The following is a 23,900-nucleotide window of genomic DNA, read 5'->3' as shown; positions in this document are numbered from 1 at the left end:
AAATTACCAACCAATTCATTTGGCTTTTCAGTAGTTTCAACAAATATATCGTTTGAAACAACAAAATCATGATAAGTTTAACCGAACAAACAGGTTCGAATAAACAAAAACAAATCTTTTGTATTAACCAAAGGAGAGAACAACAGAATCTTAGATCTAACAAATTTTATTTTGATTCAACAATGTTTCTATTTAAAATGTAAACAGAAGTATTTGTTGAACTAAACCAAATACATGTTTTCGAAAAACGCCCATTTCAGTTTGAAATTCAGTTTTTAGAATGTTGGTCACAATTTGCTCGATACGGAACGTCACTATAATTTCCCCTATCGGCGTTTATCTGGTTTGTAAGAGTAGCAATTCATATTAGCCAGTTCGATGTCGAGGCAGTGGTTTATGTGCTATACATTTCCCTGCTGATTCACATTACTAGTGGTTGCCATGGCAATCTAGAATGACAACGGTAACTTAGAGTGAGGAGTTGATTAAACAAAGCAAATTGTGTATCACTAAGAAACATGTAGAATTTTGCCGTGATAATTGATATTCACGAATCATTCTATAATTCAATTACAACGTAACTAGGCGCAATGCCAGATAATTATCAATCAAATTTAAGTGTATCGTTCAAAATGGGTAACTTTCTTCGCCGTTGCCTCTCCCGGGTACAACCAGATGAGTATGAAATCATAAATTATCCGAAACCCTTTGCTAACTTTTTACACTAGATAATTTATTTCAAACTGTTTACAATAGCAATACTCTGCAACTTCTTATTGTCGGATTGGAAAACGTCGGAAAAACCGAAATAGCTCACAAAATATGTGGTACTGATCGCACTGAATTTCTTCAAACTAAAGGATGTAGAGTTTTCAACAGCAGCATAGGTGAGAATTTTATTTGCATTTGTTAACGAAAGAGTGTATGACGGCTACTTAGATCCATTTTCAGAGGGCGCTCATGTTCGATTAACTGAAGTTGGCGGTGCTCCAGAATTTAGAGATATTTGGAAGTATTACTTCCTAGATGTTGGTATTATAATAAGGTCCAATGACCTACGACATAACGAAAAAAAGTTATTTTAGGTTTACGGAATATTATTCATAGTTGATGCTTCCAATATCAATAATATCGGTCAGTCTTACAAAGTTTTTAAAAGTCTCATGTCACATGATTGGTTGGTTGGTAAACCATTCCTCATTATTGCAAATAAGCAAGATTTACCAGGTTCAGTAGATTGTATCGATTTGTGTGAATACTTCGACATCGAACTCTTAGCGAATAAATATCAAAATCCATGCATGATAGAGGCCTGCGGTAACTGGAAAGATTCGGATAACGAATATGATGGTTTGCAGTTTGGAATTAGTTGGCTGGTAAATACGATTATTGATAACAAAAAATATTTAATGAACCGGATAAACTTTCATCGGCTTTCACTCGAGCATAAAACTAACCTATTCGCATGTCAGCGGCCCTGTACGGGAATAAGCCACAAGGTAAGTGGATTTAACTTGGGTTTAGCTAGAGTTACAGAGTAACCCTTTATAAAACCGTGAAAATTGAGCAAGGAATCAATACATACTATAATAGAAATCTAAGTTTCATCATTTAATACACGTACGTATTTTTTTCTTTCCTTGGTGGCAATATAGTTGCCACTGCCCGTGAAGCCCAAAAACGTTGGTGGCAATACAGTTGCCACTGCCCGCGAAGCCCAGAAACATTGGTGGTAATATAGTTGCCGCTGTCTTAAACCAGGGGCGGACCCAGAAAAAAAATTCGGGAGGGGTCCGAAATTTTGATTTTTTAATGAACAATGTACAATACGTCATCGTTAAAACCTCATTTAATGAAAATCAGTTTTGGTAGTCAAATTTAGTATTGATTTTGAGTTTGAAACTATTATAAAACTTGAACTTATTTAAATTTTAATAAATTAAGCAATTGTGGGGGGGGGGGGTATTTCCGGACCCCCTGGAACTGCCACTATCTTAGACAAACATTGCACATACTATATTTCCCCTACTAGTAGTACATTGTTATGCATAGTTGTCTCGTATCAGATTCGAGAATGTCCATTGATTATGACATTACATACAAAAATTTGCCCTTTTAAGCGCAACAGCGAGAACATCGATAAAATTTTGTGATGTTTAAAATGTCGTATGGATTTTTGAAAAAAATAGAATACATTGATTCATTTGCACGATGATTTTCCCAATGGTTTGGAAAAAAACTGCCTTTTTCGTTTTGCAAGATGGCCGCTTTTCCAAGAATTCTCAGTTGAACCTTTATGAGCATGCATCGTGCTTTGTACGATGGAAGAGGAAATGTCGTCCAGTTTAGTTTACGAGGTGCGTACAAAAGAATTGTTTTTGGACTGATTCGATGCGTTCTTCGTACAGGACAGTGTATGGGTTCCATACTATGCTGCAATATTCCAAAATTGGCCTGACATATATGTTGTATAATGATTTTGTTGTGTAAGGGTCTTCGAAATTGTAGCTTAAACGTTTAGTAAAGTCCAGCATACTGCTTTATTTATTATTGTATTGTAATGTTCCACAAATGTGAGCTTGGAGTCTAAGATTGCGCCGAAATCTCGTACAATTTTGCATTTTTCTACAATTTGGTTGCCTAAGTGTATGTCTATGGGAACATTTGAATTTTTCCGCTGATGGTTATTGAGTTGCATTTCTTTACGTTAAGTTGGAGAAGACTTTTGCTACACCACGTGTGGAATAGATCGATTTCGTTTTGGAATATTTCAGTGTCTTTGACAGTATATACAGAAGTATATACAAGGGAACGTCAAAAGATATTTTCTCATAGTGACAAATATTAACCTAGAAGTGTCGTATGAACAAGAACAGTACGAGTATATGTAATTCATCGGTAACCAAAATAATTAAGCAGAATCAATATAATGCCACTGCTCGCGAAGCCCGAAAACATTGGTGGCAATTTGTTCGTCACTGCCTTAGAGGAACGAAAACATATTTGATATATTTGTGAGCAATCAAAAAGGCTCTTCTTTTATAGATTACATGTAAATCCATGTAAAAGCTGCAAATTCTAGTCCATATGATAATAACAATCATATTTATCTTAAAATATTTGGTAAATTGTAGGTTTTAAAGAAAAATTGAGCTTATATTTTGAAAACTGGTCAATATTAGCCATCAATAGAGATACAAACTGTTCCCAAATCGTCATTTTAGATTTGTTAAGGTCCAAAAAATTATGAAGTTCGTATTACTCATACAGTCAGTTTTTTAATTTATGTTGATTCTATGTTTAAAACTAGTCTTAGTTATGTAAAACCATGCTGGTCAGCAACATCATTATAATTACGACATTGTACGGATTATTTAAAAAAAATAGTGTACCGTCTTACATGATAACTTGCAAAACTTCAACATGTTTCTGTTCAGATAAATTCAACAACCTTAATAATAACACGGTTCTACAAAACAAAAAAAAAATTGAATGTACTTTTAAAGTGGTCTGATAAAGGCTGTAGATCTCGTCAAATACAACACAAAACCACGTTTGATCAATTTAATATACCCTGAAAATATTGATTTAATGCAAAAAATCATTTTTCAGGATTTTCAGCACGTTTTTACATTTCTTATAAAAGAAATGTATAGAATTCGCTCAAACTTTCAAGATTTTTTCCGAGGCCCGGAGGGCCAAGTCTTATATACCAATCGACTCAGCTCGATGATTTGGGACAATGTCTGTGTGTATGTAACGGACAAACTCTCATTCGTGTTTCTCAGCAATGGCTGAACCGATCTTATCCAAACCAAGAAAGACCTATCAAACAGTAAGAACGCTATTAATTTGTTTTTGATTCTGATGTTTAGTTTCCAAGATATGAATGTTTGAATGTGTAAAAATGGCGTTTTTTTGCAGTTTTTTTTAAATTAATTGCCGAAATTGACAATATAGATTAACACTTTATATATTTTCACGAAAGATTTTTATCATTTCCCATTGCCAGAAATATGACCAAAAACATGTAATCTATTATTGACGCCAAAACGGCTTATTTTAGGTCAATAGTATCTTCGGAGAATTGAATGGAGGCAATATGCCCTTTCTTTTGGTATTGTGCTTTTGCTGATTAATCCCCCTATGAGTGAGATATTTTCACAAATTTTCTTGGAAGTGATTATATCGAAATGATACCTTCAGCAAATTTGTAGCTCTTACTTTTGCGAATAACTTTACTGAAGACTTCAAATATCTATTTTGAATATTTTAAAAGTTTTGGCTTGTTGTTTGTGGATTACTCTTTGTAGCCTATTTATTGTTCAATATAGTAATAATCCATTGAAATAAGCCAAACATTATTTCAATAAAACGAATTTTGTATTTCATTTTTCTATCTACAACCGCTAGAAACTGTCACCGAACACTTCCAAGTTGTCTGGAAGGAACTTGATAACTTATCAGTGCAAAAATGTTCGTTTGTACGAACATTCTTACTGCAATTTTTCTAACTTATAACCATCGGATCGATCTGAAACATATCGGAAAATGAAAAGCGAAATAAATAACTCCAAGCAACGGCATAGCCAAGAGAAGGTTTTGGGGTTTAACACCATACAACCTCCCCGCCCACCACACCCAAAAAAATATTGGATTGAAGTTGAAAATTTATTGATGCTGACGGATTTAATTCAATATTACAATAACAATTATCTGATCCGTACATTGATAACCTGTTGTTGTAAACATCATGAGGACTTTTGATAAATTGTCGGAATGGGGTCCTGATAAGTAAGTGATCTATTGGTCTTCATTTCACAGTTGTCTAATTGCATCAATATCAAATTCCTGCCTGAAAACATTTCAATAGAAAATTCCAGAGTTCTGTAATCAATCATTATCCTCAGATTTCTTTACAAATTGAGCTCGCTTGTGTAGAGATTTACTGTAATAGGAAGCGAAGTTAAAATTGATTTAATGTCTATGAAACATAGAATTGCTCACCAACAAAATGCATAACTTTCAACATTTGCTAAAATGTTTTTGCCTGAATGAATTTTGAATGAGCACTCTAAAATTCGTCAATCCAATCCCGACCCGGAGGGCCGAGTGTCATATGCCAGTTGAATTAGTTCGTCGAGATCGGAAAATGTCTGTGTGTATGTGGAAAAAAATGTGATCTCTGTTTCTCCGAGATGGCTGGACCGATTTGCACAAAGTTAGTCTCAAATGAAAGGTGGGGTAGTCTCAAATGAAAGGTTTTTTTTATTGATTGGACTTTCGGCTCCGGAGTTACGAGTTGAAGAGTGCAATCACACAGCAAATTCGCATATAAACTGAAATGAAAAATTTTCAAAATCAAATTTGTATTTGATGCCTTTATGACATTAAAATGCATGAAACATTGAGATTTGATGTAAACTCGAAAAAACAATGTTTGACAAAAATTGACTTTTTTGGATTTTGGTACATTTTTGCCTTTCTCATATAGAAAGGTTATGCAATCACTCTAAAAATCGTCAATCGTACCGGCCCGGAGGGTGCATGCAGTGAGGGGTTGCTACTTTAAAATTAAAACTAGTTTAAAATTTCTTAACAAGTGAAAATTTTCGGCAGGACCCGGACCTCCCGGATCTTTCTCCATGATTCGCCGCTGGTTTCAAGCGATGTTTCAGTATTACATAGTATCTCAAGATCGTGGCTGTCGATCCATTGTATGTATGTGCAAATCGTACTGAACATGAAATATTAATTTCCATCATTGTATTGAACATAACCTGTAGTCTGGACAAATGAGAAAAGCACAATTGCACCACTAGGTGGATTAAAACAGGTTTTTATTTTGGGAATGCGTCCAGTTGAGATAAAAACGTAATATGATTAATAACGAGGATAACACTTTCTGAATGTAGAGAGAATTTTTTGAAAAATTACGATTTCCATTCGACTCTAGCAGGTCCTGATCGATTTTGATGAGCATTTGATTTTTGTTGTATGACCAATTATATGTATAGGTCAAATGTATAAAAACAGTAATTTAAGGTCAAGATAGCATCATTTTGAAACCGCCAATTTCGGAGGTTTAGTTTAGTATGAGTTTAACAAATGTTAAACAGCGCATCATTTGATAAAATAATTTTAACGGTATATAGTCCAAGAAGTATTTATGGTGAATTTTCTCAGGTTAATATTCATGACTACAATAAAGTCTCAACAAATTCGCTAAAGACACTAACTCTGTTACTATTTTCTGAAAAATTAATTCTGCATAATTTTAAAACTTCAAAAATTATGGTTTCGGAATTATGCCGTTTGGACAGTAAGATCGATTTTCACCAAACCCCCACCAAACCGAATTTCTGGCTACGCCGTTGACTTCTAGTAAGTAGAAACAAAGTCGTTCTACACTCGTTCACAAGAAACTTCTTCGATGGTAAATATCTATTATAATACATTGAATCCCCGATTTTATCAGCCAAATATGAACATATGTTTGTTGGGCTCTAGCAGACGAACAAGACTAGTAAATCTTTTCTTGAGCATGTTTTCCTTATCATGAAGATGGAAATATGCAAAAATAAAAAGTTCTTAATATTCAGAAATAGTTATCAAACTACATCAAGGGACGGGAAGAATATTTTAACAGCTTCAGTTTATTATAAAGAAAAAAATTGCCCGATTTAGTCAATGTCCCCATTTTGTCAGCCTAAAATACACCATGAGACTGATAAAAATGGGTCTTTATTGTATGTATTATTCACTGTGTTTCACATTATTAGGTACATTTCATTTTTGGGGATTTTTTATTGCATCGAACTACAACAATTTTTAGGTAGTTTTCAAAGGGTTATTTTATAGACTTCTTCCAAAATTTGGCGAACCTATTCCAATTCGTATACCAATTAATTGGTATACTTAAGGGTTTATATGTTGCAGATAGAGAAAATACTGAAATTTTCAGATTTTTTCCTACACAATATTACGAAAGCTTATTAAACAATTTTTCCTAATAAGTTTGTGAAAATTATAAACTATTTGAAATTTTTTAATAGTTTTATTTTTCATTTAACCGTGATTTTTTAATAAATAGTGACCATCGCTTCACAACGTAGTCTATTTTTCATGGCTTGCGGTGAGCACGATCTCTCGAATTGCTGAACTGAAAATTATGGAATAGAAATTTTTAGTATTCTTTACAGATTTAACTCGCCGCGCAGATAGCTCTGAATTAGACCCGCTGGTGCCCTCAGACGATTTCGCTAGATTTTCAGAGCACTGTGCACCCAGTGGCATTAACGCAAGTGACGGAAGGTTATCGAAAAGTTTCGTGAAAATGAAAATTCCAGTAATGATGATGATTTTCCCAAACGGTTCTTTGGCATTAGGATTAGCGATAATAATTCAAATCAAGAATACTACTGGGAAGTCACCTTCAGAAAAAGTCGATGTCGAAGTAAAATTTGGAACTATGCACGCATGCACTTCAGAGATAGCGTGATATAAGGAGCTGCGATTTCACTTCAGTTTTTTTGTGAAAAGGGCGATACTTACAAATGTACACATAAGGCTTTTTTATACATGCGAATGAGGGCTTTGAAACGCAACAAATTAACCTAAAAATTTGGATTCTACGATATTGCTTTCTTAAACTACAGCAAAAAATACAATGGGCGAAACTGTATTTTTATTTGTTTATTTAAAGTTTCACCCTCCATGCTCCAAGCAAACAAACAGGGTGATACATTTTTTGCTAGCAGTTTAGAGGCGAAACTGATTTTTTCGTATTTTTTAGGATTATCAAGCTGATACCAGCTGTAAATAGTAACAATGATCGCTATTGAAAAAAAAGATGGGTGGGTAATGTCTAGAACATAACCGGAGTGTCGTGACTACTCGTTTGACTTGTAATTCAAATCGAATGATACTCAATGAAATATGTGGGTATGTTTCAAGTTATTCTTTATAATAATTATGGTGGTTCTGAAAAGAATCTTTGTTGTTGGCGTCTGCGTTGATAGGGGATGCGCTGGATTCTAAGCTCGATGAGACATTCATTCATGAAATGAACAATATTCATATTTTCTGGCTTTGAAATATCAACGTTAAAATCTCTCGAAACAACCATCGGAATCTTTTTCATAGCGTACAGAAATGAACACGCTTAGCGAAAAACTAGGGGCGGGTAATCCCCGGGACATAACCGCGATGATCATATTCTTAAAATTCTGCTTGTATCTCTTTCAAATGGCTAAATTTTACACATTAAGTTCGATTCACCGGGCTCAGCGAAATTTTCCTGGAGATCCCTTCGTTAGTATGTTCAGTAAAACAATTTTATTACCGAGTTGAATACAGGTCAATAATTTCATATAATGATTTCAACAAGCAGACAATGTACATGTATGACAGGTGGGAGTGTTCTGAAGTGGTTTTAGTGGAGGTAACGACATAAAATCATGTATTGGACATTTTACAATGATTCTCCTTAACCCTGCAAAACCACGGGGTTGGCAGCAGAGGGTTAAGTTGTTTGGAAGAGATGACAGTTAATATATGATAACTAAAAATATAAAATTGTTCTATAAATTGCAAAGTTATTGCCGCGTTGACCTGAAAATTTCTCATTTCATTCATATATAGGGTGACCATATCAGACGAGTAAAAAACCAGGACAATCGATAGAGTACTGTTTCCCCCCGCTACCTCTCAATCGACATTGCCTTTTCCGCATGTTTTCGGCAGTTAAAAAGTTCTGGGGTCTGGCAGGCAGAGCTTCGACAGTAAAAAAGTTCTGGGAGTCTGGGAGGATGAGCTTTTTCGGATATACACAAAGTCAGTTCTTGCTACACCACCATCAGTAAGCGTTTCAGTACTAAAAACACGACATTGACGTAAATCAGCAACATCAGCGATCCCAAGTAGCTTCCCTGCGCTATGCCTGGCAATCTCCAATGACAACTATTATCTCTCGATTTGAAAGCTACAAAACCTACCGTTGTTACCAAAAATTTCGTAAATGTAGAAGATGCCAGCTTCTGCCTTCAAACTGTCCACATAAAAACAAATAAATGCTTTGGTTGGTAAAGGAATTTATATTTCCTCTGCACTCGATTCCAATCTGCATGAAGTTTCAGTCAGTTGGAAAGTTAATGAATGAGGGAGGCGGTGAATCTGAATTCTGGTTTCGGTAAATACAAGCAGAAACAAGTAACTGATTTTGAAATTTCGCAGCACTGGTTTGAGCGCGACATTTCATACTCCCTGTTATGTAGGATGCTAGACTCGGCGGTTAGTCGCTATTCAGCGTCCAGGCGTGAATGCATGTTAATCGTCTATTAGCTATTTCATTTATTTGACACGCCTCAATGCATTACCTGAGCCGTGGATCTTTTAATATTATCAATGTGTAAATATAAATAAATAAATCGAATTGGTGGTAGGCATAGCGTAGTTGGTAAATCGATTGCCTTGTACGCAGCGCACCTGGGTTCGAGCCCCGACCCCGCACATAGGGTTAGAAATTTTCATAAAAGATAAGAGTTCTTATTAAGAGATTTTTTCTAACCCGAAGAGCCCTGACCTTAAGGTTGAAACCTCTATAATCAAAATAAAAAAAAAAACGAATTTTATTGTGTATCCATCGGATCTTGTGAAAGCGCTTTGTTACTTTGCGTAAAGATCTTATTTCTTATTGGAGATCGATTTATTTCATTGCCCCTTGTTGCTTGTGGATTACTTATTCCGCGTTCTCTCGGTTTTTCGTTTTCGTTCATGCTATCCTCGCTGTTAATGTTGTATGGGCTTTCACAATTAACTAGTTTGAGTTGTTTGTGGGGCCTACGGGTCAGGATCGCTTATCCGTGTTCTTTGTTATTTACTTTATTATCGGTGTTGCTGGCAGTTGATTGGGAAGTAGTAGACGCATCACAATGATCGGACACGCTGTGCGTAGGTTCTGTTGTTCCAGTATTCGTTGGTGCCTGAGCTGCAACTCCAGTGGTTTGTGATTTAGTTGATGTTGATGAAGGCCTGTGTGATGGGTATGCTTGCAGTTGATATTGCTTCGTTAGAGTGTTGTGTACATGGTTTCTCGTATTGTGTCTTCTTGTGTAACAACGTAGGGCACGCAGGAATTTGTCCTTCATACGTGCACAGTGTGATTTGAGATTTGGTCACGCGTTTTGCTTTGAATTGAAAGTTCAGATATGACGGAAAAGGTCACTCGCATTTTTACGAAACAAACACCGTTGGAAACGGGTATCTTGGTCCTAATATTATCATGCTCAACGACGTATTGCATGTTGTTTTCCATAGCGTAGCTTTCCGTTATGGCCAAAGTTTTAATCGTTATCAGTAACAAGTGTGGTGGGTTTGTATAACGACGACTTCCGTTAGTCTGAACTGCATTTGAAAATTTGCTGTTGAATTTTGCTGTTGAGTTTCAAACATCTTAAAATGAATGATCGATATCGCACCGATGGAAGTAACGGTGCTTTATTGTTCACACTGGCTTGGGACGAATTTTATTATTCGATTGCTTTGCTTGTTTATAATACTAGCACGGTACATATAGACAGAAGACTTTAGGTAGAAACGTTCGTTTGATTCACTGCACTGTTAACAAGCAGAGCAGAGCGACTGAGTAGGTACTGGTATCGACTCTGTAGTAATTCCATGATCCCCAGCTCGAGAGATGGATTTCCAGTAAGACGAAAAAAAGCCACTAGCAGGAGAACTCAAGTAGAAGCAGAAGCACCAAAACGCCGTTGTGTCTTTTCAGAGGTACCAAAGGGAATTCTTCAGGTCCCAGATTGAAAGACGATTTAAGCCGAGAAGAAGCGCTGGTAACCATTGTTTCATCGATATTGACGAGGCACTCTTGAGAGATTAAAAAAACCATCGGAAGGTACAATGGGGTAGTCGAATATTAAGTTTTGTTTGTCGTATTCCGATGGAGGATGAGTATATGTTGCAGTTATGATTGCGGTCGGTCGTAACTGCGATCTGGAGCATAGTGAAAAGCGAAGACTGAATAAATAGAAATATATTAGGCTTCCAGGAGAAAAACCAGGACAAATCAAGCATTTTCCTCGACTTCCCAGGACACCAGGACAGTCAACGCAAAACCAGGATATGTCCTGGTAAACCAGGACGTATGGTCACCCTATTCATATAGGAACAATAATTGAAATTATGTCAATTTATGCTTTGCAAGATTTGAAATAACTTCGAAGTGTGGTCACGACACCCCTGTTATGTCATATACATTACCAACCCATCTTTTCATCATTCGTTTTGGTGTAGCTTTCGCTTAGTGGCAGAGTTGCCACATTCACTGATTTTCTTGGAAGGATTTGCAAAAACCTTCGGGTTTGTAGATAAGAAAAACATTTTCTTATGATTCACTGGTAAAAGTACAGAATTAACAAGCGCAAACTTAGTACTAGTTAATAAAAGAAACTATCTAATTAAATTCTTTTTCCATTTTTCATTCGTCCTAATAAGGACGGTTTGTAGATAACTATGTTGATACAAGACCAGAATCTTTTGAAACAATTCAAACCTTGCCGACGATTGTTTTTACTGCGTACATACATCTTTCCCCTTTCGCAGCGCACAACGAATGAGTACGCTTCGCATCAAGGCGTTCCTATTTAATGACTTTACAATGCAGATGGAAGGCCATCCTTTTGTTCGACAAATGAAAATATTTTCATCATTCGTTTTGGTGTAGCTTTCGCTTAATAGCAGAGTTGCCACATTCACTGATTTTCTTGGAAAGATTTGCAAAAACTTTCGGGTTTGTAGATTAGAAAAACATTTTATTATGATTCACTGGTAAAAGTACAGAATTAACAAGCGCAAACTTAATACTAGTTAATAAAAGAAACTTTCTAATTAAATTCTTTTTCCATTTTGCATTCGTCCTAATAAGGACGGTTTGTAGATAACTATGTTGATACACGACGAGAATCTTTTGAAACAATTCAAACCTTGCCGACGATTGTTTTTACTGCGTACATACTGTAGGGAATAATGCTGATTAATAAATAGCTTGAATAAAATATGTTTCAGCTTACACAATTATTTATTAAGTTATGTCACATCGATCCCTCTTTACAAGTGTAGCTCGAGAGACTTTGAAAGTCTCTAATAGTTCCAACTATCTCATATAGAAAAAAAGAAACTCTTTAAGGGTGAGAGAAAATACCATGTCCGCTCTCTGTGTTACGAGCGAATCAGCGCCCGTACGCTCGTTACATGTGTTTATCGCGTACCTATAAAAGGAGCGAATCACAGAAGAATATTCCATTCTATTGACGACTTTTGCAACCAGCGCATCGGAAGGAAACAGCAGCAGCAGCAAAGCGACCAACAGCGGACTGGAGCCAGCGAGCCGAGCGATTGGACTTGAGGCCCTTGGCGGTAAATAGAAACGAGCGGACTGTCGGCGAGTGGTAGCCATCGAACCGGGCGAAAGGTCTCGGAGCACACGAGTGTTCTTTGTGGTTGTGCAACGGCCCTACGATTAGTCTCGTTTGTGTCCGGGGCTCGCAAAAATTCGGCGAGAATGCAGAGTTACGACACATACATCTTTCCCCTTTCGCAGCTCACACCGAATGAGTACGCTTTGCAGCCTTCGATGTTTTGGTGGCATTTTTAGTGGCAGTTACTACCGCCTTTTCAGTGACTGCGTTTCTTAGCCTTTGGCTTTTTGGCCTTCTCACCGCCACCAACGTTTTTCTTCTCTCCGGTGGTAGCCGATTTGATTGGTCGTCCGATGCAGCTTCTCACGACCACGCACGTCTGTTATGCACTGCGTCTTACACACGTCTGGCTTTGAGAAAAGCTGCGACACCTCTATTTATAGGTTTTATCATTAATGTTGATTTTCATTTAAAGTAGTTTTTGAACTATTTAAACGAATTTTATATAGCAAACAACGTATTGTTAGCAAGCGTTGAACGTTTTCCTTCCGATTTATGAAACAAGATTGGCAATCCATTTAGTAGAAGAAAAGTTATTAAGGTTCAAAATGTACGTAACGCTTTCGCTAATATGCACTACTATCGCTTTCTCGCTCGTTCTCGTGGCGTGCATGAGCCTTTCCTTTCCGTCAGGCTTCTAATGGTTTAACCAAAACTAATATGCCGGCTTTCCCCCACCAACTGCTCTCGTCAAGCAACCCAATACGAATGACCATAGGAACAAACACACACACACACACATATATATATATATGTATATATATATATATATATATATATATATATGTATATATATATATATATATATATATATATATATATATATATATATATATATATATATATATATATATATATATATATATATATATATATATATATATATATATATATATATATATATATATATATATATATATATATATATATATATATATATATATATATATATATATATATATATATATATATATATATATATATATATATATATATATATATATATATATATATATATATATATATATATATCTATATATATATATATATAAACTTTTCATTATTTTATTGTTCATTTGCTGCACCATATTGATGGCTCTGTGCGGGATGGGCTGAAAATTTTCACTTTTCCGAGTCGTTTTCGAAAGATTTTTCAAAACACTATTTTTCCGTTGATAACGAATGTCCTACATATTCCAAAATTTAATACAACATTGGTACAAATATTTTCGACAAAATGCCGAAGAAATTGAATAAATCCATCCAGTACAACAAAAGATATAAGCGTTCAAAATCTTACATCAATTTTCTTCCGAAATTTTGAAAAGGGGCCCCTATATTGAAATGTAAGTCGTTAGTCACGACAAAAACCCGGACGAAATCGGTGGTGTAAAACGGTAGTTATGTAAAAAAACGTAACGGCGATACTTCAATGCTGATAGGTTGGACCGAAAAAGTAAACAATCGCCAAAGGGGCGATACTATCATTTTGTCAATTTCAATAGCAAACACAAATTTTAATTAATAATTTCAAATACTTTATGAAGTTTTGGGTTTCGATCACTGAATCATGCAATCTAGGATGTAAAAAACACAATAGTTCTTAAATAGGGAATAAAACCAAGTCTGGAAATATTCACTGTTGATTTTTTTGAATGGTGTCACTGCTAATATTGCCCTTTTCTAGAAAAAAACGTTGATTTCTTAGTTCTCAGTCGCGTTGGAAATTTGAGTAAAGTATAAACTTCAAATCGATTAAAAAAAAATCGATTTTTTTGGCTCAGTACAATATATAACCCCTTTAGGAAAATTCAGTTTTCCACCACTATGCATTGATTGAGTAATTTAGATATTTTATTAGCAGAGTTTTAGCAATAATGTTTGTATGTCTATTTTATGGGCCTTTTTTCGCTTTCCCATTGATTTGGTTTGAGATTTCTAGCACTCGATTTTTTTGGCTCAGTACAATATATAACCCCTTTAGGAAAATTCAGTTTTCCACCACTATGCATTGATTGAGTAATTTAGATATTTTATTAGCAGAGTTTTAGCAATAATGTTTGTATGTCTATTTTATGGGCCTTTTTTCGCTTTCCCATTGATTTGGTTTGAGATTTCTAGCACTGATGTTTTCCTATGCTGATTTGAGCGATTCTCTGAGTCCTGCCACTATCCCATGTAGTATGTGTTATCAAAAACATCGCGAAGCATCAAGTTCTAAATGTTCTCAAACGATATAATATCCGAAGAGAGTGATAAGAGTTATAAGAAATGTCTCATCACACTGTTAGGTGGATTAAAAGCGTTTTTCTTTAAGTGTTTTGGAAAGAAGAAGAAATTATCTTTCCAACGGTATGCTATGTTATGTACTTTTGTTAAAAGTACTATGCGGTTTTGAATCAACAATGTGAAAGTATCCATTATTTTGCGATTTTTTCATTAAAAATATGAAAATTGCTCTATATTTTCATTAGAAAGCGTCTTTATTTGAAAAAAAACGCTTTTAATCCACCCAACAGTGTGATGAGACATTTCTTATAACTCTTATCACTCTCTTCGGATATTATATCGTTTGACAACATTTAGAACTTGATGCTTCGCGATGTTTTTGATAACACATACTACATGGGATAGTGGCAGGACTCAGAGAATCGCTCAAATCAGCATAGGACAACATCAGTGCTAGAGATCTCATCAATGGGAAAGCGAAAAAATGGCCCATAAAATAGACATACAAACGAATTATTGCTAATGCTCTGTTAATAAAATATCTAAATTCCTCAATCAATGCATTGTGGTGGGAAAACTGAATTTTCCTAAAGGGGTTATGTATTGTATTGAGCAAAAAAAAAATAAATTTTTTTTTAATCGATTTGAAGTTTATAGTTTACTCAAATTTCCAACCGACTTCTTTGGCATTAGGATTAGCGATAATAATTCAAATCAAGAATACTACTGGGAAGTCACCTTCAGAAAAAGTCGATGTCGAAGTAAAATTTGGAACTATGCACGCATGCACTTCAGAGATAGCGTGATATAAGGAGCTGCGATTTCACTTCAAAGTTTTTTTGTGAAAAGGGCGATACTTACAAATGTACACATAAGGCTTTTTTATACATGCGAATGAGGGCTTTGAAACGCAACAAATTAACCTAAAAATTTGGATTCTACGATATTGCTTTCTTAAACTACAGCAAAAAATACAATGGGCGAAACTGTATTTTTATTTGTTTATTTAAAGTTTCACCCTCCATGCTCCAAGCAAACAAACAGGGTGATACATTTTTTGCTAGCAGTTTAGAGGCGAAACTGATTTTTTCGTATTTTTTAGGATTATCAAGCTGATACCAGCTGTAAATAGTAACAATGATCGCTATTGAAAAAAAAGATGGGTGGGTAATGTCTAGAACATAACCGGAGTGTCGTGACTACTCGTTTGACTTGTAATTCAAATCGAATGATACTCAATGAAATATGTGGGTATGTTTCAAGTTATTCTTTATAATAATTATGGTGGTTCTGAAAAGAATCTTTGTTGTTGGCGTCTGCGTTGATAGGGGATGCGCTGGATTCTAAGCTCGATGAGACATTCATTCATGAAATGAACAATATTCATATTTTCTGGCTTTGAAATATCAATGTTAAAATCTCTCGAAACAACCATCGGAATCTTTTTCATAGCGTACAGAAATGAACACGCTTAGCGAAAAACTAGGGGCGGGTAATGCCCGGGACATAACCGCGATGATCATATTCTTAAAATTCTGCTTGTATCTCTTTCAAATGGCTAAATTTTACACATTAAGTTCGATTCACCGGGCTCAGCGAAATTTTCCTGGAGATCCCTTCGTTAGTATGTTCAGTAAAACAATTTTATTACCGAGTTGAATACAGGTCAATAATTTCATATAATGATTTCAACAAGCAGACAATGTACATGTATGACAGGTGGGAGTGTTCTGAAGTGGTTTTAGTGGAGGTAACGACATAAAATCATGTATTGGACATTTTACAATGATTCTCCTTAACCCTGCAAAACCACGGGGTTGGCAGCAGAGGGTTAAGTTGTTTGGAAGAGATGACAGTTAATATATGATAACTAAAAATATAAAATTGTTCTATAAATTGCAAAGTTATTGCCGCGTTGACCTGAAAATTTCTCATTTCATTCATATATAGGGTGACCATATCAGACGAGTAAAAAACCAGGACAATCGATAGAGTACTGTTTCCCCCCGCTACCTCTCAATCGACATTGCCTTTTCCGCATGTTTTCGGCAGTTAAAAAGTTCTGGGGTCTGGCAGGCAGAGCTTCGACAGTAAAAAAGTTCTGGGAGTCTGGGAGGATGAGCTTTTTCGGATATACACAAAGTCAGTTCTTGCTACACCACCATCAGTAAGCGTTTCAGTACTAAAAACACGACATTGACGTAAATCAGCAACATCAGCGATCCCAAGTAGCTTCCCTGCGCTATGCCTGGCAATCTCCAATGACAACTATTATCTCTCGATTTGAAAGCTACAAAACCTACCGTTGTTACCAAAAATTTCGTAAATGTAGAAGATGCCAGCTTCTGCCTTCAAACTGTCCACATAAAAACAAATAAATGCTTTGGTTGGTAAAGGAATTTATATTTCCTCTGCACTCGATTCCAATCTGCATGAAGTTTCAGTCAGTTGGAAAGTTAATGAATGAGGGAGGCGGTGAATCTGAATTCTGGTTTCGGTAAATACAAGCAGAAACAAGTAACTGATTTTGAAATTTCGCAGCACTGGTTTGAGCGCGACATTTCATACTCCCTGTTATGTAGGATGCTAGACTCGGCGGTTAGTCGCTATTCAGCGTCCAGGCGTGAATGCATGTTAATCGTCTATTAGCTATTTCATTTATTTGACACGCCTCAATGCATTACCTGAGCCGTGGATCTTTTAATATTATCAATGTGTAAATATAAATAAATAAATCGAATTGGTGGTAGGCATAGCGTAGTTGGTAAATCGATTGCCTTGTACGCAGCGCACCTGGGTTCGAGCCCCGACCCCGCACATAGGGTTAGAAATTTTCATAAAAGATAAGAGTTCTTATTAAGAGATTTTTTCTAACCCGAAGAGCCCTGACCTTAAGGTTGAAACCTCTATAATCAAAATTAAAAAAAAAAACGAATTTTATTGTGTATCCATCGGATCTTGTGAAAGCGCTTTGTTACTTTGCGTAAAGATCTTATTTCTTATTGGAGATCGATTTATTTCATTGCCCCTTGTTGCTTGTGGATTACTTATTCCGCGTTCTCTCGGTTTTTCGTTTTCGTTCATGCTATCCTCGCTGTTAATGTTGTATGGGCTTTCACAATTAACTAGTTTGAGTTGTTTGTGGGGCCTACGGGTCAGGATCGCTTATCCGTGTTCTTTGTTATTTACTTTATTATCGGTGTTGCTGGCAGTTGATTGGGAAGTAGTAGACGCATCACAATGATCGGACACGCTGTGCGTAGGTTCTGTTGTTCCAGTATTCGTTGGTGCCTGAGCTGCAACTCCAGTGGTTTGTGATTTAGTTGATGTTGATGAAGGCCTGTGTGATGGGTATGCTTGCAGTTGATATTGCTTCGTTAGAGTGTTGTGTACATGGTTTCTCGTATTGTGTCTTCTTGTGTAACAACGTAGGGCACGCAGGAATTTGTCCTTCATACGTGCACAGTGTGATTTGAGATTTGGTCACGCGTTTTGCTTTGAATTGAAAGTTCAGATATGACGGAAAAGGTCACTCGCATTTTTACGAAACAAACACCGTTGGAAACGGGTATCTTGGTCCTAATATTATCATGCTCAACGACGTATTGCATGTTGTTTTCCATAGCGTAGCTTTCCGTTATGGCCAAAGTTTTAATCGTTATCAGTAACAAGTGTGGTGGGTTTGTATAACGACGACTTCCGTTAGTCTGAACTGCATTTGCAAATTTGCTGTTGAATTTTGCTGTTGAGTTTCAAACATCTTAAAATGAATGATCGATATCGCACCGATGGAAGTAACGGTGCTTTATTGTTCACACTGGCTTGGGACGAATTTTATTATTCGATTGCTTTGCTTGTTTATAATACTAGCACGGTACATATAGACAGAAGACTTTAGGTAGAAACGTTCGTTTGATTCACTGCACTGTTAACAAGCAGAGCAGAGCGACTGAGTAGGTACTGGTATCGACTCTGTAGTAATTCCATGATCCCCAGCTCGAGAGATGGATTTCCAGTAAGACGAAAAAAAGCCACTAGCAGGAGAACTCAAGTAGAAGCAGAAGCACCAAAACGCCGTTGTGTCTTTTCAGAGGTACCAAAGGGAATTCTTCAGGTCCCAGATTGAAAGACGATTTAAGCCGAGAAGAAGCGCTGGTAACCATTGTTTCATCGATATTGACGAGGCACTCTTGAGAGATTAAAAAAACCATCGGAAGGTACAATGGGGTAGTCGAATATTAAGTTTTGTTTGTCGTATTCCGATGGAGGATGAGTATATGTTGCAGTTATGATTGCGGTCGGTCGTAACTGCGATCTGGAGCATAGTGAAAAGCGAAGACTGAATAAATAGAAATATATTAGGCTTCCAGGAGAAAAACCAGGACAAATCAAGCATTTTCCTCGACTTCCCAGGACACCAGGACAGTCAACGCAAAACCAGGATATGTCCTGGTAAACCAGGACGTATGGTCACCCTATTCATATAGGAACAATAATTGAAATTATGTCAATTTATGCTTTGCAAGATTTGAAATAACTTCGAAGTGTGGTCACGACACCCCTGTTATGTCATATACATTACCAACCCATCTTTTCATCATTCGTTTTGGTGTAGCTTAGTGACAGAGTTGCCACATTCACTGATTTTCTTGGAAGGATTTGCAAAAACCTTCGGGTTTGTAGATTAGAAAAACATTTTCTTATGATTCACTGGTAAAAGTACAGAATTAACAAGCGCAAACTTAGTACTAGTTAATAAAAGAAACTATCTAATTAAATTCTTTTTCCATTTTTCATTCGTCCTAATAAGGACGGTTTGTAGATAACTATGTTGATACAAGACGAGAATCTTTTGAAACAATTCAAACCTTGCCGACGATTGTTTTTACTGCGTACATACATCTTTCCCCTTTCGCAGCGCACACCGAATGAGTACGCTTCGCATCAAGGCGTTCCTATTTAATGACTTTACAATGCAGATGGAAGGCCATCCTTTTGTTCGACAAATGAAAATATTTTCATCATTCGTTTTGGTGTAGCTTTCGCTTAATAGCAGAGTTGCCACATTCACTGATTTTCTTGGAAAGATTTGCAAAAACTTTCGGGTTTGTAGATTAGAAAAACATTTTATTATGATTCACTGGTAAAAGTACAGAATTAACAAGCGCAAACTTAATACTAGTTAATAAAAGAAACTTTCTAATTAAATTCTTTTTCCATTTTGCATTCGTCCTAATAGGGACGGTTTGTAGATAACTATGTTGATACACGACGAGAATCTTTTGAAACAATTCAAACCTTGCCGACGATTGTTTTTACTGCGTACATACTGTAGGGAATAATGCTGATTAATAAATAGCTTGAATAAAATATGTTTCAGCTTACACAATTATTTATTAAGTTATGTCACATCGATCCCTCTTTACAAGTGTAGCTCGAGAGACTTTGAAAGTCTCTAATAGTTCCAACTATCTCATATAGAAAAAAAGAAACTCTTTAAGGGTGAGAGAAAATACCATGTCCGCTCTCTGTGTTACGGGCGAATCAGCGCCCGTACGCTCGTTACATGTGTTTATCGCGTACCTATAAAAGGAGCGAATCACAGAAGAATATTCCATTCTATTGACGACTTTTGCAACCAGCGCATCGGAAGGAAACAGCAGCAGCAGCAAAGCGACCAACAGCGGACTGGAGCCAGCGAGCCGAGCGATTGGACTTGAGGCCCTTGGCGGTAAATAGAAACGAGCGGACTGTCGGCGAGTGGTAGCCATCGAACCGGGCGAAAGGTCTCGGAGCACACGAGTGTTCTTTGTGGTTGTGCAACGGCCCTACGATTAGTCTCGTTTGTGTCCGGGGCTCGCAAAAATTCGGCGAGAATGCAGAGTTACGACACATACATCTTTCCCCTTTCGCAGCTCACACCGAATGAGTACGCTTTGCAGCCTTCGATGTTTTGGTGGCAGTTACTACCGCCTTTTCAGTGACTGCGTTTCTTAGCCTTTGGCTTTTTGGCCTTCTCACCGCCACCAACGTTTTTCTTCTCTCCGGTGGTAGCCGATTTGATTGGTCGTCCGATGCAGCTTCTCACGACCACGCACGTCTGTTATGCACTGCGTCTTACACACGTCTGGCTTTGAGAAAAGCTGCGACACCTCTATTTATACATATTCCAAAATTTAATACAACATTGGTACAAATATTTTCGACAAAATGCCGAAGAAATTGAATAAATCCATCCAGTACAACAAAAGATATAAGCGTTCAAAATCTTACATCAATTTTCTTCCGAAATTTTGAAAAGGGGCCCCTATATTGAAATGTAAGTCGTTAGTCACGACAAAAACCCGGACGAAATCGGTGGTGTAAAACGGTAGTTATGTAAAAAAACGTAACGGCGATACTTCAATGCTGATAGGTTGGACCGAAAAAGTAAACAATCGCCAAAGGGGCGATACTATCATTTTGTCAATTTCAATAGCAAACACAAATTTTAATTTAATAATTTCAAATACTTTATGAAGTTTTGGGTTTCGATCACTGAATCATGCAATCTAGGATGTAAAAAACACAATAGTTCTTAAATAGGAAATAAAACCAAGTCTGGAAATATTCACTGTTGATTTTTTTGAATGGTGTCACTGCTAATATTGCCCTTTTCTAGAAAAAAACGTTGATTTCTTAGTTCTCAGTCGCGTTGGAAATTTGAGTAAAGTATAAACTTCAAATCGATTAAAAAAAAATCGATTTTTTTGGCTCAGTACAATATATAACCCCTTTAGGAAAATTCAGTTTTCCACCACTATGCATTGATTGAGTAATTTAGATATTTTATTAGCAGAGTTTTAGCAATAATGTTTGTATGTCTATTTTATGGGCCTTTTTTCGCTTTCCCATTGATTTGGTTTGAGATTTCTAGCACTGATGTTTTCCTATGCTGATTTGAGCGATTCTCTGAGTCCTGCCACTATCCCATGTAGTATGTGTTATCAAAAACATCGCGAAGCATCAAGTTCTAAATGTTCTCAAACGATATAATATCCGAAGAGAGTGATAAGAGTTATAAGAAATGTCTCATCACACTGTTAGGTGGATTAAAAGCGTTTTTCTTTAAGTGTTTTGGAAAGAAGAAGAAATTATCTTTTCAACGGTATGCTATGTTATGTACTTTTGTTAAAAGTACTATGCGGTTTTGAATCAACAATGTGAAAGTATCCATTATTTTGCGATTTTTTCATTAAAAATATGAAAATTGCTCTATATTTTCATTAGAAAGCGTCTTTATTTGAAAAAAAACGCTTTTAATCCACCCAACAGTGTGATGAGACATTTCTTATAACTCTTATCACTCTCTTCGGATATTATATCGTTTGACAACATTTAGAACTTGATGCTTCGCGATGTTTTTGATAACACATACTACATGGGATAGTGGCAGGACTCAGAGAATAGCTCAAATCAGCATAGGACAACATCAGTGCTAGAGATCTCATCAATGGGAAAGCGAAAAAATGGCCCATAAAATAGACATACAAACGAATTATTGCTAATGCTCTGTTAATAAAATATCTAAATTCCTCAATCAATGCATTGTGGTGGGAAAACTGAATTTTCCTAAAGGGGTTATGTATTGTATTGAGCAAAAAAAAAATAAATTTTTTTTTAATCGATTTGAAGTTTATAGTTTACTCAAATTTCCAACGCGACTGAGAATTAAGAAATCAACGCTTTTTCTTGAAAAAAAGCGATACTAGCAGTGACACCATTCAAAGAAAATCAACAGTGAATATTTCCAGACTTGGTTTTATTTCCTATTTACGAACTATTGTGTTTTTTACATCCTAGATTGCATGATTCAGTGATCGAAATTCAAAACTTCATTAAGTATTTGAAATTATTAAAATAAAATTTGTGTTTGCTATTGAAATTGACAAAATGATAGTATCGCCCCTTTGGCGATTGTTTAGTTTTTCGGTCCCACCTATCAGCATTGAAGTATCGCCCTTACGTTTTTTTACAATATCAATTTTACAATTGGTGGGGGTTTGGTGAAAATCGATCTTACTGTTCAAACGGCATAATTCCGAAACCATAATTTTTGAAGTTTTAAAATTATGCAGAATTAATTTTTCAGAAAATAGTAACAGAGTTAGTGTCTTTAGCGAATTTGTTGAGACTTTATTGTAGTCATGAATATTAACCTGAGAAAATTCACCATAAATACTTCTTGGACGATATACCGTCAAAATTATTTTATCATATGATGCGCTGTTCAACGTTTGTAAAACTCATCGAAGGTACTAAACCTCCGAAATTGGCGGTTTCAAAATGATGTTATCTTGACCTTAAATTACTGTTTTTGAACATTGAACCTATACATATAATTGGTCATACAACAAAAATCAAATGCTCATCAAAATCGATCAGCTCCTGCTAGAGTCGAATGGAAATCGTAATTTTTTATAAATTTCTCTCTACATTCGGAAAGTTTTATCCTCGTTATTAATCATATTACGTTTCCGTCTCAACTCGACGCATTCCCAAAATGTGCTTTTCTCATTTGTCCAGACTGCGATTCCATGGCTGGTTATGTTCAATACAATAATGGAAATGAATATTACATGTTCAGTACGATTTGCACATACGTACAATGGATCGACAGCCACGATCTTGAGATACTATGTGTCGATACTGAAACATCGCTTGAAACCAGTTGCGGATCATGGAGAAAGATCCGGGAGGTCCGGGTCCTGTCGAAAATTTTCAACTTGTTAAGAAATTTTAAACTAGTTTTAATTTTAAAGTAGCAACCCCTCACTGCATACTCCCTCCGGGCCGGTATGATTGACGATTTTTAGAGTGATTGCATAACATTTCTATATGAGAAAGGCAAAAATGTACCAAAGTCCAAAAAAGTCAATTTTTGTCAAACATCTCAATGTTTCATGCATTTTAAAGTCATTTGGCATCAAAAATACAAATTTGATTTTGAAAATTTTTCATTTCAGTTTATATGGGAATTTGATTGTGATTGCACTCTTCAACTCGTAACTCCAGAACCGGAAGTCCAATCAATAAAAAATTCAATTGCAGCCGATGGGAAGGTTGTACCTTTCATTTGAGACTAACTTTGCGCAAATTGGTCCAGCCATCTCTGAGAAACAGAGGTCACATTTTTTTCCA

The 23,900-nt window shown here is 36.1% G+C and overlaps 1 protein-coding gene across 3 annotated transcripts in view; it reads left to right on the top strand.

Moving 5' to 3' along the window:
* The first annotated feature begins 392 nt into the window (after window positions 1-392).
* The window catches only part of LOC131683334 (ADP-ribosylation factor-like protein 13B), a 58,374-nt gene continuing 34,866 nt past the window's right edge, over window positions 393-23,900 (top strand). The window contains exons 1-4 of one of the 3 annotated variants that reach the window (XM_058965217.1): window positions 393-679; window positions 729-887; window positions 940-1,028; window positions 1,086-1,499. In XM_058965217.1, coding sequence (XP_058821200.1) covers window positions 676-679; window positions 729-887; window positions 940-1,028; window positions 1,086-1,499 — 666 coding nt within the window. In that variant the 5' untranslated portion in view covers window positions 393-675. The remainder of the gene's footprint in view (window positions 680-728; window positions 888-939; window positions 1,029-1,085; window positions 1,500-23,900) is intronic. The other 2 variants (XM_058965215.1, XM_058965216.1) reach the window with 2 other exon arrangements.

Source organism: Topomyia yanbarensis, chromosome 2, assembly GCF_030247195.1.
Source record: "Topomyia yanbarensis strain Yona2022 chromosome 2, ASM3024719v1, whole genome shotgun sequence".
Taxonomy (NCBI): Eukaryota; Metazoa; Arthropoda; class Insecta; order Diptera; family Culicidae; genus Topomyia; species Topomyia yanbarensis.
Note: the sequence above shows the minus strand (reverse complement) of the source record. Positions and strands in the feature narration are given on the sequence as shown.